At 37.3% G+C, this 18,407-nt stretch overlaps 1 protein-coding gene across 1 annotated transcript in view; it reads left to right on the top strand.

Annotated features, from left to right (window-relative positions):
• Positions 1-18,407, top strand: part of TENM1 (teneurin transmembrane protein 1) — a 407,415-nt gene that overhangs the window by 124,614 nt on the left and 264,394 nt on the right. The window contains exon 8 of the mRNA XM_053662339.1: positions 313-513. Within this exon, the coding sequence (XP_053518314.1) occupies positions 313-513 (201 nt within the window). The remainder of the gene's footprint in view (positions 1-312; positions 514-18,407) is intronic.

Here is an 18,407-nt window from a genome sequence, read left to right as displayed (position 1 = left end):
ATTCCAATCAAAGGCCTACACTGGTCCACCCACTGATTTGTGTGGAAGTGCTACACACTGCTAAAAATTTCACACAATATATGTATGGTTTCCTTCTTTTTGTAAATTTAGGATGTGATCTTTATGATATCAAACCGTATTTTTAAGTGTTAATAATTTTTTGATTTAAACACAGTCATGTTGATCTCAGTCATATGATTGCATAATTAAAACAGCAGAAATGGCATAATATTAGGAAATCAATGTGAGGATCTCAGGTCATATAATGGTCATACCTACTCACTTACTTTTTCCCATGTTTTGGGCCTTTAGAGGACTGCTTGGACCCAGTGTGTTCCAGCCATGGCATCTGTGTGAAAGGAGAGTGTCACTGTTCTACTGGTTGGGGAGGAATCAACTGTGAAACTCCACTTCCCATATGTCAAGAGCAGTGCTCAGGACATGGAACTTTTCTTCTGGACACTGGAATGTGCAGCTGTGACCCCAAGTGGACAGGATCTGACTGCTCAACAGGTACCTTGCAGTTATCTCCTTGTTCTTGCTCTCCCAGATTCTCACTGTCCTTTGCCTTAAGGTAGTACTCCTAAAGGCTCATCTGTATGCCTTTCATGGGTTGTAAGGGTCTTCCAAGTATTTCCTGGGCTGGATTTTTATATACAACACACTGCTGAGTTTTTTTTTGTTTTTTGTTTTTAACTTTTTTATTGATTATGCCATTACACTCATTCCATTCCCCCCTCCATTCCCCTCCACCCCGCACACCCCTCCCCACCACCTCCCCCCTCAGTTCATGAACATGTGTCTCAAATTCTTTAGATTCTGTATTTCCCCTACTATTCTTACCCTCCCCCATATCTACTTTCTATCTATTGTCTATGCCACTTATTTTCTGTACCTTCTCCCCCCTTCTCCTCCTCCCACTCTCCTGTTGCTAGCCCTCCATGTGATCTTCATTTCTATGGTTCTGCTCCTGTTCTAGCTGTCCTCTTAGTTTGCTTTTGTTTTAGGTGTGGTTGTTAATAACTGTGAGTTTGCTGTCCTTTCACTGTTCATATTTTTTATCTTCTTTTTCTTAGGTAAGTCCCTTTAACATTTCATATAATAAGGGCTTGGTGATGATGAACTCCTTGAATTTGACCTTATCTGAGAAGCACTTTATCTGTCCTTCCATTCTAAATGAAAACTTTGCTGGGTAGAGCAATCTTGGTTGTAGGTCTTTGGATTTCATGACTTGGAATACTTCTTTCCAGTCCCTTCTTGCCTGTAAGGTCTCTTTTGAGAAATCAGCTGACAGTCTGATGGGAACTCCTTTGTAGGTGACTGTCCCCTTAGCTCTTGCTGCTTCTAGGATTCTCTCCTTCATTTTAATCTTGGCTGATGTAATGATGATGTGTCTTGGTGTGTTCCTTCTTGGGTCCAACTTCTTTGGGACTCTCTGAGTTTCCTGGATTTCCTGGAAGTCTATTTCCTTTGCCAGAACAGAGAAGTTCTCCTTTATTATCTGTTCAAATAAGGTTTCCACTTGTGACTCTTCCCCTTCTGGTACCCCTATAATTCGAATGTTGGAACATTTAAAGATGTCCTGGAGGTTCCTAAGCTTCTCCTCATTTTTCTGAATTCTTATTTCTTCATTCTTTTCTGTTTGATCATTTTTTTCTTCCTTCTGGTCCACTCCCTTGATTTGAGTCCCATTCTCCTTTCCATTACTATTGGTTTCCTTTGTATTACCATTCATTTCAATTAGTTTAGCTTCCATATGTTTCTCTAATTTGTGACTAAAATCAACCAGTTCTGTAAGGATCCTGATAACCAGTGTTTTGAACTGTGCATCTGAAAGACTGGCTATTTCTTCATCGCTTAGATCTATCGGTTCTGGGGCTCTGAGTTATCCTAGAGCCATTTTTGGTCTATTCGTGCCGTTAAGTAAGCGGAGCAAAGCCTTAGTTGTTTACCAGGAAGGGGCGACCCAGGTCGCTGGTTTGTGACGCTGTGTGTGGGGGCGTGGTCAGAGAGGGAGCAATGGCGGGCCTCTCCGCTAGCCCAGTCCGTCCAGTCCCACCACTGGCCCCGGACCTGTTTATCTGATCGGAATTGTGCGAGCCTGCTGCCCCGCGCAAGCTTCCCTTCTCACTGGTTTATCCGCACGCAGATGCGCGACTGACCGCAGACAGCCCGCTGCTCCTGTGTGCTCCCGTAGCCAGCCCGCGATCAGCACCGGGCACCACCCGTTGGGGGATTTTTTCTTGCCAACCTGCTCCGCTGCTGGCTTCGCTCCTCCTACCGGTTTAGCTGAGCATTTAGTTGTCTTTGGACTCCGTATTGTTGATTTTCTGTGTGGCTTGGTTGCGTTTATTGCTGTTAAAAATAGTTGTTCTTAGATTTGGTTGTGCACAGAGGTAAGGTTGTTCCACCTACACCTCCATCTTGGCAGAAGTCCCCCACTGCTGAGTTTTTTAATAGTATTTTCATTGTCATCGGTCTGTGCTAGAACCTCTGTCTGCATTCTGTATTCTCCTGCAATGTTTCATCCATTCCTAAGGCTCCTATTATTGGTACTCTGCAGACTATTTCAGATCCGGATTTCCCCAAACTCAAATAATCCTTATTTCCAACCACCTGCTGCATATTTCCACTCAGTGTTTCATCACTTAGAAACACAACTTAGCACAGAAACTCTATTTGCCATATTGTTGCCCAATTACAATTCCCACAAACTTGATTTCATTTTTCTATTCCCTACCCTAACATCATCCACAGTTCTCCGTTGTCCATAGGTAAACTTCAAATATCCTAGCCTCTTATTATAAACTATTTTGAATCTCTGTCTCCAGATTGTCTTCTATTTCTGCCTCCTCAATAAATTTCTCCCCTGCTAAAGTAATCTATATGCCCCCTTACCCCCCTTTCCTCAGCAATAAATGCTATTACATTTCCACCAATGAAAATCCAACCCATCCACCTAAACCAGCTACATTTTTTTCAAAGATTTTTTAAAAAAATTAATTACAGTATACATTCAGTATTATTTTGTATTCATTTCAGGTGTACAGCATAGTGGTTAGATAATGATGGACTCTGCAGAGTGATCCCCCATGATTTCAGGCATCCACCTGGCCCCATAGATTCTTATACAACATTATTGACTATTTTAAATATTCTGTAAAATGTTTCCTGATCACATCACCAAGATCCTCTGAAACCCTACCATACTCAGTGCTAGAGAGTAAAAATGGATGGGATTCCTCATGTTGTAGGAATTTGTGTACACAACTTGTTTTCCCACCTAAACTAAAGGCTCATTCTTTATAACTTTTTTCCTTATCCTCAGACCATGTGCTCATTAAATGAGTAGAATTGCTAGATGATAACTGCTACAGAGCCTCTGTCTATTTTGGTTTGGGGTGTAAAATGACATGTAATAAGCAGGAGCAGAGTGACAGGTACTCAGTGAGACCTTTTGCACCACTGAATGAGCTCATGCACCAAAGTTTGCAATCCTGTGCTATAAAGAAAGGGGCAAATCTCTGTTAAGAGAATTAATTCTAATCTAATGCTTCACTGTACAAAATTTCTCTGCCTCACATGGAGATAATATAGGAGAGAAGATTGCATGTTATAATTTTATTTTATTTTTCTGATGTCAGGCACACAGTTTATTTTATAGTGAAAGATGGCTTCATGTCAACACCTCATTAACATTTCTATGTTATTATATGATACTGTTTACAAACTCCAGATGGGTACAGTTCAGTAAAAAAAGACCTATGATATTTTTTTCCTGGCCACACAGATTGTCAACATCCATCTAATCTTTTTTTCTTTAAGTTTAATCTTTATTATATTTCATTGCATTACCATTTAGTCCCTTTATACCTTCTTCCCCTCAGCACTCGCCATCCTGTTGTCCATGCCTGTGAGTCCTTTTTCCTTTTTGCTCAATTACTCTACCCCCTAACTACCCACCTACTAGCCGTCGTCTGCTTTCCATCTATGAATCTATTTCTGTTTTGCTTGTTCAGTTTTTTTCATTAGATTCCACATATGAGTGAAATCATATGGTATTTGTCTTTCTCTGACTGGCTTATTTCACTTAGCATAATGTTCTCCAGGTCCATCCATACTGTTGCAAAGGGTAAACTGTTCTTTTTTATGGCCAAGTAGTATTTCATTGTGTACATGACCCACAGTTGTTTTATCCACTCGTCTAATGATGGACACTTAAGCTGCTTCCATATCTTGGTGATTATAAATAACACTGCAATGAACACAGAGGTGCTTATGTTCTTTCAAATTAATGTTTGGGGTTCCTTCAGATATATTTCCTGAAGTGGGATTGCTGGGTCAAAAGGCAGATCCATTTTTAATTTTTGGAGGTATCTCTAAAATGCTTTCCATAGTGGCTGCACCAATCTATATTCCCATCAACAGGGCAAAAATGTTTTTGTTTCTCCACATTCTCACCAGGACTTGTTGTTTGTTGATTTATTGATGATGGCCATTCTGACAGATGTGAAATGGTATCTCATTGTGGTTTTAAATTGATTATTAGTGACATTGAGCATCTTTTCATATGTCTATTGGCCCTCTGTATGTCCTCCTTAGAAAACTCTCTATTCAGGCCCTTTGCTCATTTTTTAATTGGGTTGTTTGTTTCTTTTGGTGTTTTTTAAGTACTTTATAAGTTTTGGATATTAACTCCTTATCACATGTATAAGTGAATATGTTCTCCCATTCTGTGGGTTGTCTTTTATTTTGTTGATGATTTCCTTTGCTATGCAAGAACTTTTTAGTTTGATATAGTCCCATTTTTTTCTTTTTTTTCTTCTGTTTCCCTTGCCTGGGGAAATATATCTGATAAAATGTTGCTACAAGCAATGTTCAAAATTTTGTTGGCTATGTTTTTTTTCCCCGATTTTTATGGTTTGGGGTCTAACATTTGAGTCTTTGGTCCATTTTGAATCTATTCTTGTGTGTGGTATAAGAAAGTGGTCTAGATTCATTTTTCTGCACGTATCTGTCTAATTTTTCCCAACACCATTTATTGAATAAACTATCTTTAGCTCGTTATATGTGCTTGCTTCCTGTGTAGAATACAAATTGACTATAAAAGTGTGGGTTTATTTCTGGGCTCTCTATTCTATTCCATTGATCTATGTACCCATTTTTATGCCAATACCATGCTGTTTTGATTGCTGGGGCCATTAAGTAGTGTGATTCCTCGAAAGTTTTCCTTCTTTCTCAGGATCACTGTCACTATGCAGGGCCTTTTGAGGTTCCATGCAAATTTTTGAAATATTTGTTCTAGTTCTCTGAAATACATCATTGGAATCTTGATAGGAGTTGCATTGAATCTATATATTGCTTTGGGTAGTGTGGGCATTTTAATGATATTAATTTTCCTATCCATGAACATGGTCTGTGATTCCACTTATTTGTGTCTTCTTCACTTTCTTTCTTCAATGTCTTATATTTTTCCCCAACTATGACTGTAGTTCTTTCAATCTCTCCCTTTATGTCCATCAAAATTTCCTTCACATATTTAGGTGCTCTTATGTTGGGATATGTTGGGATATTTTATAGCCTCTTGCTGGATTATTCCCTTTATCATATGTAGTGTCCTTCTTTGACTCCTACTATAGCCTGATTTGAAAGTCTATTTTGTCAGATATAAGTATTACTACCCCAGCTTTTTTTCCTTTCCATTTGCATGAAATATTTTTTCCATCCCTTTACTTTTAGTCTGTGTGTATCTTTTGATCTGAGATGGGCCTCTTGAAGGCAGCACATACATGAGTCTTGTTTTCTTATCCCTTTAACTGCCCTCTGTCTTTCTGTTGGACCATTTAAGCCATTTGCGTTTAAGGTGATTATTGATAGATACCTATGCAGTGCCATTTTATTGTTAGGCTGTTTTCCTCTGTTATTTTTAATTATTTCTTCCTCCTCTTCTTTTCTTTTTTTTTTTTTCTTCTTCAAGCAAGCTCTTTAACATTTGTTGCAGTACTGGTTTGATGTCAACAAAATTCTTTACCTTTTTCTTGTCTGGGAAGCTCCTTATTTTCCTTTGATTTTAAATGCTAGCCTTACTGGGTAAAGTAGCCTTGGTTGTAGGTCCTTGCTTTTCATCACCTTAAATATTTCATGCTGCTCCCTTCTAGCCTGAAATGTCTCCATTAATAAATTAGATGACGGTCTAATTGGTGATCCCTTGTAGGTTACTACCTGCTTTTCTCTTGTGGCTTTAAAATTTTTCTCCTTGTCTTTAAACCTTGTCATTTTAATTAGGACATGTCTCAGCATAGGCCTCTTTGGGTCCAACTTGTTTGGGACTCTGAGCTTCCTGAACTTGTGTGTCTTTATCTTTCACCAGATTAGGGAAGTTTGCAGTCATTATTTCTTCAAATAGGTTCTCAATCCTTTCATGTTGTCCAAAATGTTTCTTAAGTTCTCATAATTTTTTTTTCCTTTTGCTGCTCTGCTTGGTTTTTCTTGAGTGTGTGCCTTGTGTTCCAAATCACTGATTCAATCTTCTGCTTCATCTATCCTACTATTTATTCCTTCCAGTGTATTATTTATTTCAGATATTGCATTCTCTATTTTTGTCTGATCCTTTTTTATGGCTTCTATATCTTTTTCATGCTTTTGAGTATCCTTATAAGCATTACTCTAAACTCTATTGTGATAAATTGCTTCCCTCCATTTCATCTAGTTTTTCTTCTGGATAATTCTCTTGTTTTTTCATTTGGGATCTGTTTCTTTGTCTTTACATTTTAGCTGCCTCTTTGTATTTTCTGCCTAAGTTGTTAAACTAATCAGTCATTAAACTGCTCAGTTGTTAAAGTGATCAAGCTGTAATTAACAGCTCAGTGTAACCTCCACAAGGTGGAGCAGAGTAATTCTTGTGAGAGAGGATACAGCTTCCCTTTAGGCTGATGTCTCTTAGGGGTTATTGCTCTGCCTGAGAAAGATGGCTTCTGCCATCCCTCAGCACAGGAATCCTGGTGGCTGTTCCTTCAGTTTTCTCACCAGAGTCACAAACCCCAAACTCTCCTCACACATCTCTAGTCCACTCTGCGCTCCCTCTGCTGGAGCCCAAGATAAGTGGCTGCAAATGAAATATTGTGCATTGGCCCTTTAAGAGGCTCTTGGAGTCTCCAGTCATCTCTTCTTTGCAGACAACAATCCTGCTGCTTTTCACAGCTGGATGTTATCTGTGCTTTTCTCCCTGGCTCTGGTGCTATAGGCTGTGGAGCCCAGCTTAGGGTTCAGATCCCATGCTTCTCAGGGGGAACCTTCCTCCCACTGAAACATCCCTCCGGCACTTCAGCTGCCACCTGTGGAATCCCATCCAGTCCTCTTGTGCCTCCTCTGCACTGCCTACCAGTCTCATTGTGGTGAAACATTTTCTTCTGGCTGTCTGTTGTCATAAGGCTTCTCTCCAGCTAGTGTTCAGTTGCTGATTCTGGATAATTTCTCTACAATTTAGTTGTAATGCCAGATTGTTCCTCAGAGGAAGTTAGTTTAGCTTTCACTTCATCTTTGATCTCACATGCTATTACTTTAGAAAATGATTAAAATGCTATAGACAATGTAATAATGACTAAAAAGCAAATCTTAAAAAAATAATTCATTGATATACTTAGCAAATGTATGTGTGCCTGTTGTGTCCTTGGTGCTAGAGATATAGTGGTGATTGAGATGGTCATGGTCCATGCACAAAAGGAACTTATAGTAGAGAAAGCACATTAGACAAGTTAGAGGAGGGTTACAAAAGAGAAGAGACTGGGCACTATGGGACTGTGCAGTATGGCTCTAACCTGATTATTAATTTATGAATTGTTATTGAATACATTTTATTCTTCCATGCATCAGATATAGTATGGCCTAGCACTTCAAGTTTAAAATAATAATATTAACATTAGTACTATTATTAGAACACACATGTACATAATAATTATTATGTCTTAGGCATTATTTTAAGGTGTACATATATTCACTTAATTTTTATGACAACCTAAGAGATAAGTACTATAATTATGCCTATTTTGCAGGAGTGCAAAGTGAAGCACAAAGAGGTTAAATCACTTGCTCAAAGTTACCCATATAACAAGTGTCAAAGTTAGAATCTAGGCTAAGGTATTCTGACTTCACATTCTGCACATTTTCCCACTACACTATACTGTCCTCTAGGAGCCCATTATGTAATTCACCATGGATAAAAACATACTGTTGAGCAATATTCAGGGCCATGTGGCAGAGAGCACAAAGAGGAGGCAGTAAATTATTTCTGTGAGAAGAGGCCCTACAGTCAGGCAAGACTTTGGAGGAGTCTTAACATGTGAATGAACAATAGTGTTTTGAGTTTCTTAGGATATATTTGTCAGAACTGGATCTCTGGGTCATAAGACAATTTCACTTTTAAGTTTTTGATGAACACTAGAGAGATGATTATAGCAGGTTCCCAAACAAGGTTTCGTTCCATGTCATTTCATTATAACATTGATGAGATGCTCTAGGAACCTGTCTTGTTTATGTCAATTAGCCCGTGGTAAAATTGATTTCTTTATGTGTCATTTCACTTAAAGTCTCAAAACCTATTAATAATGTTAAGGGGAGACTTACCATACATGTTTTACCAAGTGGACAAGAAAGGAAAGAATACTCCTGGCAGAGAGCGTAACTTAAAGAACTAGAGATGTAAGTCCAAATGGTACATTTTGGGGACTTGCAAGTCATTGGGTATAGCTTCAGCATAGGAATCCAGAAGAAGGTAAAATTGGAGAGATGGGCAGGGGCCAGTAACAAGAAGAGTTTTATTTGCATGCTATGCTAAGGAATTTGCATTTTCTCCTGACACAGTAAGAAGCCATGGAGTGGTTTATAAGAAACTACATCTTAGATAAACCACTCTGACAGCTACTGAGAGGACCAATTGGAGATGGATGATCTAGGGTCGTCAGAGGAAAGTGCAATGTGATAATTGGAGTAGTCCAGGAGTGAGATGGTGGAGAAAGCCTGAACTGAAACTGCAGTTATGAGAATGTCGAGGCAGAGACAGACCAGGAAAGGGTTACCATGGTATATGAGAGAAAGTGAGGAGCTAGGGATAACTACTTCAGAGGCTGGGTAATAGGAAGCACTACCAGCTGAGAGAAAAGAAGCATAGGTGGAAAAGCAGGTTTGCAGCAGAGGGACACAGTGAGCTCAGTTGTGGGCACGCTGAGTTGGAGTTGTCTGTAGAAGATTCTGGTAGATATGTATAGTGAGGGACTTATAGCCAAGAATGAGCCTTATGGGAGAAATATGAGTTTGAGACAAATATTTAGGACAGAGTTTGGACCATAGGAAAGCACATTCTTGTCCAGGAAGAGTGGAAAATTAGATTGAAGAAAACATAGAGAACATCAACATTTAGTATCTTCTCCATGATTGGGTTCTTAACATTTAATGAGAAACTTTCTCTTTATATAGGACTTAATAAACAGTGATTGAATAGTGATTCTGTATCATACAATTCGTCCTCTCTTGCTACTCACATCCCTTATGTATCCTTCTTGGTGGCTCAGAAATGGGTAAAATTCCTGTTCATGCACCACTCAGCAGTTTCCCAAACTTAGATATTTGTATTCCATGTGAATAAACATTAAATTTGGTGTGCTGAGAATTTCTCTTTGCCCAGGCCACCCCTCCTACCTAATACAAACAGGCATGCACAGTTCTGTCAGCAAAGAAAATTATTCAGAAGGGGAGGTAAAGGCTAATTATGAACATGCCTCTATACTTGCCATCCTTCCCTCCCTGCCAGATGAAGTACCTTAAACTCTACCCTATTCCTCCCTCACTTCAAACCACACTTATCAGAACTAATCAAATGATGAGAAAAAGTGGTAGCCCCATAGAATATTAGATCTGGAGGAAAGGGTAGAGATATCTCATTGCATGTTTCACAAATGCGGTTTGTAGTCCACCTGCCTTGGCATCCCTAAGGATTCTTATATACTGAGGCACAAAGAGGTTAAACGATTTGTCCCTGGGTGTAAAAGCTACCCCACTACTCTAATCTCACTGAATTGTTCATTTGCTAAACATTTACTGAACCCCTAATGTGAATAATGATTTAGAATATCTTTCACTAATTGCTACAAAAGGGAGACAGATGCAATATGCAGGGTGTACTTAACAATACCTGAAGGTCTAGGAAGTGGTCACAAAAGACTTTACAGATCATTAAGGGCCCTATGTGTCATTCCTAGGAGTTTGGACTTGATCCTGAGGACAGTGGGAAAGCCATTGAAGGCATTTAAAGAGGTTAGCATTATGACCATGTCTGCGTTTTAGAAAGATCACTCTGAAAAGAGGTTGGAGAACATAGTAAACAATGATGAATCCTTGCTATAAGGGAATTTAAGGGCAGATGGAGAGGAATGGACAGATGTAAGGGAGGTTAGGAAGTAAACCTTGATGACTGTGTAAATGTAAGGAGAGACAGAAATTGTCACTGATTTGATGATTTCAACATTGCTAGACTGGATGAATAGTAACATAGTGCTATGAGAGATATGAAATACCCGTCCATTGATCAGATTTTCTTGAGCACCTACTATGTTCTAGACTTTTGAGCTACATCATTGAGGAAAACAGATTCCTGCATTTGTGGGGCTTACAGTCTGGCAAGGAGAGACAGGTCGTAAACAATGAAGAAGAGCTATACAAGCTTCTAAAACACAAGGACACAGAGGGCCTGAGAGGTTAAATAACTTGTGCAAGGCCATAGACCTGGCTAGTTACCAACCTGAAAGTAGGAACTCAGTTTGTTGATTTTTTTTCATGTTGAACTTTTTTTTACTCCTTCACCCTTTACCCTGCCAAGGGAGGGTAGACAAGGAGCTGGGGCTCAGGTAGATAGTTTACTGAAATGGGAAAGTCAAAGGAGATGAAGGACATCAAATACAAAGTGCATAAATGACACATATTTTGTCCAGAGACCCTGGACTAAAGCCACATTCATCTATTCTGGACCCAATCAAAAGAGAATGCTAGAAGCATCTCTTACACAAACAAGTGTAGGGGTGGATAGGTATGATCCAAAACTCAGCAGCCTCTCAGGCTAAAGCCTTCCTAATAAAACTACCAAGTTGAAAATGAGGGGAGGGAAATGCATTCCAAATCTCTAGTGTCATGGTAGGAATAGTCCTTCTGTGATTTTTAAGCTCCACAAAGGTTGTTCCCACAGAGCACATTTAACCATCGAGATGATCTCACTGTGCAGTCTTTTAATTGAGCGTGCTCAGTACAGGAAGCAATTTAACAGTTGATTCTTATAATGGATCACGTCATTTCAAACGTGGATGCGCTCTTTGCCATTGATCATTTTCTTCCTCTAAGCGCATGAAGCTTAGCTGTTAGCATGTTAACAGTGCTGCTCTGACACCAAGGGGACTGCAGTGAATGGTTTACTGATTATTTTCCATCTGTTTTCTAGGTGCGTTGAGTATTGTTAGTGGCACTGAATTGATATTTGATATAGTCTTCTTTAACCTGAAGGTCTCATGGTACTTCATAAAGGTTAACTCATTAGTCTTTAAAAACACCTCAAGAGGAATGCAGTAGAAACCTGTTATAACATGGTTTAGATCTGGATATAATAGCATAGGTCGAATCATGCTCTTACAGTGTAACTCCTTGCCCTGAAATCTCTGTAATACGGTTAGCCTGTACCAAGGATATTGGCTCTAACCTCTAGTATCAGCATTGTAAAATGCATCTACTATGTTTCTTTCATAAAATCTGGTTTCTCTTGGTCACATAGTCTTTGAGGAGGAGCATAAAAGCAGAGTTCAGAGCTTTGCACTCCTCTCTTCTTATTAAACTTCTTCTCAAATCTGTTGTTATTCACAGATGCCTGACAGTGAAATTCATAGAAGGTAAGCATTCACACAGACAGGGGAACTCTTGCTCTTGTCTGCTGTGATCCCCTCTTATTATACTATACTTTATAAATGGATTAATCAGCTAGAGAGATATGAAACATTAGGCCTAGGAGTATTTTTGAACACAGTATTTGCAATACAACAGAAATCATTAGTTACTCTCAGTGTGTAGCTGATCTAAGCAGGGTTAGTTCCTGAAGCTCCGGTAAGGATTTGTTATAAGGACATTTGCTTTCAGGTCATCCTATGACTTGTGGCCATCTTTTTTGTCCATCAGAGAGATGACTCTGTATGTGTGTTTATGTATATTCATAGCACAGTGACCCTGAGTAACTCACTTAACTTCTTTGAATCTCAGCTGCCTCATTTTTAAAATGGTAGCATATTAGCCAAACGTCTCTTGAGGCTCCTTCCAACACTGAGATCTATCATTCTTGATCTTATATATTGAGCTGTTGACACTGATTATGAATGGTTGGTTTATGGATGCAGTCCATAAACTCTCTTAACTCCACATTGTTTATGGTGAGAAAATATTCATTATAAACATGTTTGTTTTCATTATAAGGACACTTCGATATATAGACCATGTCATTTGAGAATTTAACCACTCTTTATAGCAATACATATGAACACACACACATAAACATATGAGTATGTGTCTTCATTAAGGCAGTGTCTCATTATGTTTTTAAGTGTCCCCTAATGAATGATGATATGATCTATGAATAAAATAGATAATTAGAGGAGGAACTTGTAAGAGGCTCGTATAATTATTGTTGCTAAGGAAATTTTCCTTGATTATGCAAATACTACATGCTTTGAAAACATTATTAGTTTTCTCCTTTATCAAAAGTGCCAATAATCAAAAGATTGTTGCCTGACTCTACATGTCTATCACATACAGTACATCATAGCTCCTGCAATTTCCAGGTATTGATTTGGCCATTTGAAATGATTAGCATGTGCGCTGTATTTTTCCTACAGACAATACAGTAACAGTAGGGCCACACACGCTGCTTGGTAAAGAAGCTTTGTTCAAAATGTAATGCACTTGCCACTGTCAAAACTATGTAGCTATTCAGCCTATCACTGAAGATAAAAATCCACTCATATATAAAGTAACTACAATTTAGCATCTTCATAAAAAGAGACAGTTAATGTAGCAGATTAAGAACTGAATATTGCTGGTACTTTTCCATGTTTAATTCTGGACACAACTGGCTTTTTTAGGAACAGTAGCTGAGTTCTCAGAAGAAATATTTCTATTAGCAAAAATGTTAACTTATCATAATGCTACAAATTGCCCGGACTTAAAGAAAAGCTCAAACGTAGACAATTAGTCATTGAAACATGATGGGAGGTTTTTATACTGCTTTTTAGCATAGATGGACAAAAAGTTTATGACTAATTCCCATGTAACCTTATTTATGTTTAACTTGCTAGTCAAAGTATGACAACTTCTGATCAAATTCATTTTAAAGCAATTCTTTTTTCTACTCAGTAGAAAATAAGGGATAAATCTTCAGGTGATTCTGGTTTGATAAAATAAACTCCTGCTTAAAATATAGTGGCTGCACCATTAACAACATTCACTCTAGATGATTGAATCAGTAAGTGATGTTCAATGATGGCACTAGAAACAACCCACAGCATCCTTAGGAGAATTCTAAGTCATTAAGTGTGTGAAATTGAATACACAGAAATGTCTTTGGGAATTAGATATGAAATGGGAAAAAATTACATTATTATCATAATTTCCTAGCAACATATCCTACTTAAGAGATGGGTGGTTGTGATCCCCTAAGCCTTTTTTTTTTTTTTGGTCTCCAGTGAAAGTAGAAATTAAATCCCAACATATTCTCAGATTAAAAAATCCCTTATCTTTATAAAAAAAAGTTTCTTTACTGGCCATAAGATTGTGTACACAGAGAGGTAATTCAGAGCACATGAAATGTATGATGTTTTCATATCACATCTTTAACATTTTGTTCTGAAACAATAAAAGCCACACCTGTTATACCATCATTAGCAGGCGGCAATGCAAAAATCCAGTGAATTTTTTGACAATTTGACAAGTTTGAACTAACAGAAAAATTTGCAGCTGTCTGTCTATAAATATGAGCTAACTCTGCTGATTGGTTCAGGACATCGAAGCTTTAAAATTGTTTTTCAAACTAGGAACATATATTTTTTAAAGGCTGCAATTATGAAGCAAGACAATGTAAGAAAACATGACTGTGAGGATATGTGATTATTTCTGTGGCTAAAGTACAGCTAATAATAAGGAATGTATTTGGACAGGCCAATTGTGGCATCAAAAGAAAACAGGCAAATTTTGTATTTTTCTATTAAATGCATTCTTATTTACTCAACCTTGTATTTTAAATCCCAGGTTCTTTTGGTAGCTGACATGTTTCTCATTTCATATTTAGCTACAGGAAATGAAAATAGACCCAGAAAAAGATGCATCCAAAAGATGTATTTGGCCCTATAGATGGGATCCTGTGTTGTGGCTGACTAAATAGCTCTGTAACTATGCTTATTAGGATGTTTAATCCTTCTAGTCAATTTTTAAGTACAATAATTACTTTTTATTTCTAAAATTCTAGTTTAGGTTTTTTTTTTCAAGTATGCCTCATTAACTTTTGGTAATGTCATGTTCCTTAATCCCATTTTTTATTACTCTCTTTTCTTTAAACACATTGAACTTATTTTATCTGTTGTACCTGATAAATAATAGCATGTTAAGTATTTGTAGGTGTAAGTCTCTGGTTTGTTGTTTCCATCAACTTCTGCATATGATGGCTTTTTTTCCTTACTTCTGTTATTTTTTTCTTTTGTTATTTTTTTTTATTATGAATTTAAACATATTGAAATTCTAAGTCTGTATGAAGAATGTATTCCTCTGGGGAGCATTTACATTTGTTTCTATTATGAACCTGTCTGCATTATAGATCAGGGGAAACTTTAAATTAAAAACCTCACATTACACTTGTTTAGACCATACAAATACTATAAATTGAGGACCCAAGCCCACAAGAAACTCAGTTAGACACCATAAAGTTTCAGAAGAGGCTTATTATTTAACATCTTCATAGACCCAAGCCTGAGACAGATCATTTTCTTCTAGTCTGTCTTTGCAAAGCACAGTTTCTTCTCAATTGGCTTCAAATATTGATCCCTTACTCCATGCAAACTCCAGGTTTAGTTAACAGTCTCTTTCCCATCGTGGACTTTGACCAGTACTCTAGGTCACCCATATTGTCACATATTTCTGGTGTCCTGAAAGAGCTCTGACTCTCCATGGACTCTTGGGCAAACCAACCACTATGGATCCCAATTAACACATCTGAAAATATGTATTTTGGCTAAATTAACAGTTAAATATGTTGTTAATAATTAACTTTTTTTACTCTTAAGTAGTGAAAAAATTTCATTTTATTGTTTATACTATTCCAGTTTTCCCCACTTTTTCCTCCTTGTCCACCTTCACCCAGCCCTCTCCCTCCCTCAGGCAATCCCCACACATTGTCCATGTCTATGAGCCATGCATATATGGTCTATGGCTAATCCATTCACCATCTTTCAACTAGTCCCCTTCCTCCCCAGTTCCCTTCAACAGTTGTCAGTCTGTTCCATGTATCTATGTGTCTTTCTATTTTGTTCATTAGTTTATTTTGTGCATTAGATTCCACATATAAATGAGATCATATGGTGTTTTTCTTTCACTGTCTGGCTTATTTCACTTAGCATAATGGTCTTCAGGTCCATCCATGCTGTCATGAAAGGTAAGAGTTTGGGGAAATTTTTTTAAGTTCCAGTTAAATCAAGAATTCTTTGACTATGGTACGAGTAGACATGTTAGAGTCCAACAAACCTAGAAGTGTTCATTTCATGCCAGGAAAATGGTTGGTTCATGTACATTGTAAGTGTTTGAATGTTGTTCAAAAGATATTTCTGAAATCACAGCGGTCAAATTAATAGTTTAATCAAGAGTAAGCAGTTTCAGCAATCAAAAAAGCTTCCCACACTCCTTCATAGGCCCATTCAATTTTTAAATTGAATTCTGCATGTCAAGCCATGAAAGTTACAGCACTCTAAATATTATTGCCTACTTTCTTTTTCAAGTCTTCCCTTTGTTCATTTCTTCTTTGATGTATTTGTCGATATAATCATGCAATAGTGGCACAAGATTAGATTTTAGGAATCACCTTCTTCTGCTCCCTCCTTTTATAGCTGAGAATACTGAGGCCCAGAGTTTGAATGATTTGTGTAAGGTCATGCAGATTATTAGGCACCAAGTTAATGTGAAAGGCAAATCTCATATCTGTGATTTCAGCCTTTTGTCCAGAACACCATTCAGAGAGCTTTGTTCGAACTTAACAACTGTTAACTTTTCATTGACTCTCTAGAATATTGACATTGCACGTATACAGGGCAGGACCCCAGCATCTCTAACTTGACTATCAGAATGTTACAAAAACTGCCAGAGATTCAACATATGAAAATTCAGGTAGAAATGAACTCAAATCCCAGCTCTGGGATTTGAGTCCAAAGTTACTATGCGACCTTGAATTAGTTACTTGGTTTCTCTGAGCCTCTCCTGTAAAATTGGAAAATAATTCTTACTGTGTAGGGTAATTGTAAGGATTAAATGAGATAACATATGTAAAACACCTAGCATAGTGCTTCTCTCATAGAAGACATTAAATTATAATAGTAAATGGTAGCTTATTATAATGTCCTTGTGTTTCAATTCTCATTGCAAACAGAAATTTCAAAGACATCTTTTGTAAGTAGAAGATAAATTAGTAACTGTTTTAAAGAAATTAATTTTTAGACTTGTAAAGCTCAGTTAATTTAAAAGAGTATGACAATCCTTTCTACTCCAAAGTCATTGCCTTCTTTTGTCCCTACCCATTTGGTGTTTTTCCTGTGTTTGTAAAATAGATGTTTTACTGAAAAGTTGGCTAAAAAGTAGTTGCTCTCTCTCTTCACTCTCTTTGCTGTAAGTTCTGCTGTTTATTATAAAATCACATTCAAGGAAAATTTATATTCCTGGTGTGTCAACTAAGATTAGAGTCAGTAACAGGAAATACCTCACTCAAGGGCAAAAAATAGGAGTAGCTTAAGTAATATGTAAGTGTGAATTTCTCTCACACAAAAGAGATATGGAGGTAAGCAGACCAAGGCTTGTGTGCTGACTCCAGAAAGAAAGCTTTATCTAGCTCACATCTCTACCATTCCTAGGAAGAGACCCTCACTCCTACAAGTATACAGTGTTATCCAGAGCTCCAGTCACCACATCTCTATTCCAGTCAAGATGAAGAAATTAGACGGGGGGTAGGGAAGGAAGGACCTGTCCCCTCTCTTTTATAGATACTTCACTAAAGGTACTCCTGGAACACTCACTTGTGTCTAATTGACTTGTGCCTAACTAAGTCATTTGACCACACATAGAACCAAAGGAAGCTGAGAAATGTAATCTTTACTTAAGGAAGATATGTGCACAGCTAAATAACATTAAATTTCACTGTAGTTTTCTGGCTCCCAACCAACACAACAAGGCACTATTTATGTACTCTCAACATAAAGACAAATCCATAGCTCAATGGAACTATTTTTGCATTGATACCAGTGACACACTTCACCTATGGATCCTCTTCAAAATTTGGTGTGGAAAACAAATTAAAGTATCTCGTTAGGTTTTATATTGATCACATGTTGAGATGATACTACTTTGGGAATATTGTATTAAATAAAATGTATTAAAACTAATTTTACCTGTGTTTTTAAACATTTTAATGTTGCTACTAAAAATTTAAATTACTTATGCACCTTACATTTGAATCTCACATTATATTTGAACTAGACAGAATTGCACTAACATGTGGCAGTATTAAGTATAGCCTGGAAACTATAACCAAATGTTTCTTCTAAGTTAAACTGATTGTGTGGCAATACCAAGATAAATGAACAAGTAAATGTGTAGAATAGGATTATTTACAACATCAGTTTTATGTGGAGAATGTCTACCAGAAATTAATTGAGTTTTAGTATAATTGACCTAACAATTCTTTTTGACAATAATAAGACAGCAGTTAGTCATTATTAAATCTGCTTTTAGTTTATGACAATAAAACCATCACAAGGATGTATAAAAGAATGCTTATATTTCCTAAGACAAGAGAAATATCAAGTCATTAATACTCAAGAATTCTACAAAATATGATAAAGAATACAAATGTAAACCAATAGTAGAATAATTAAATTCCTAAGGGTAACCTATTTCTTATATATAACATAGGCCTGAAAAGCCAGGCTTTTGATCTCTCAAGAAGGAAACCAGCATATGTTTTAGATAAAATGTCTGTCTAATAAAGTAATAGGTTTATAATGTGGATGGAATAAAGTTTTTTTGTCACTGAATGAGTTAAAACACTCTAGATCCTGCCAGAATACCTATAGAGATAA

The sequence above is a fragment of the Artibeus jamaicensis genome, unplaced genomic scaffold, assembly GCF_021234435.1.
Source record: "Artibeus jamaicensis isolate MK-2021 breed Jamaican fruit bat unplaced genomic scaffold, CSHL_Jam_final contig_240, whole genome shotgun sequence".
Taxonomy (NCBI): Eukaryota; Metazoa; Chordata; class Mammalia; order Chiroptera; family Phyllostomidae; genus Artibeus; species Artibeus jamaicensis.
Note: the sequence above shows the minus strand (reverse complement) of the source record. Positions and strands in the feature narration are given on the sequence as shown.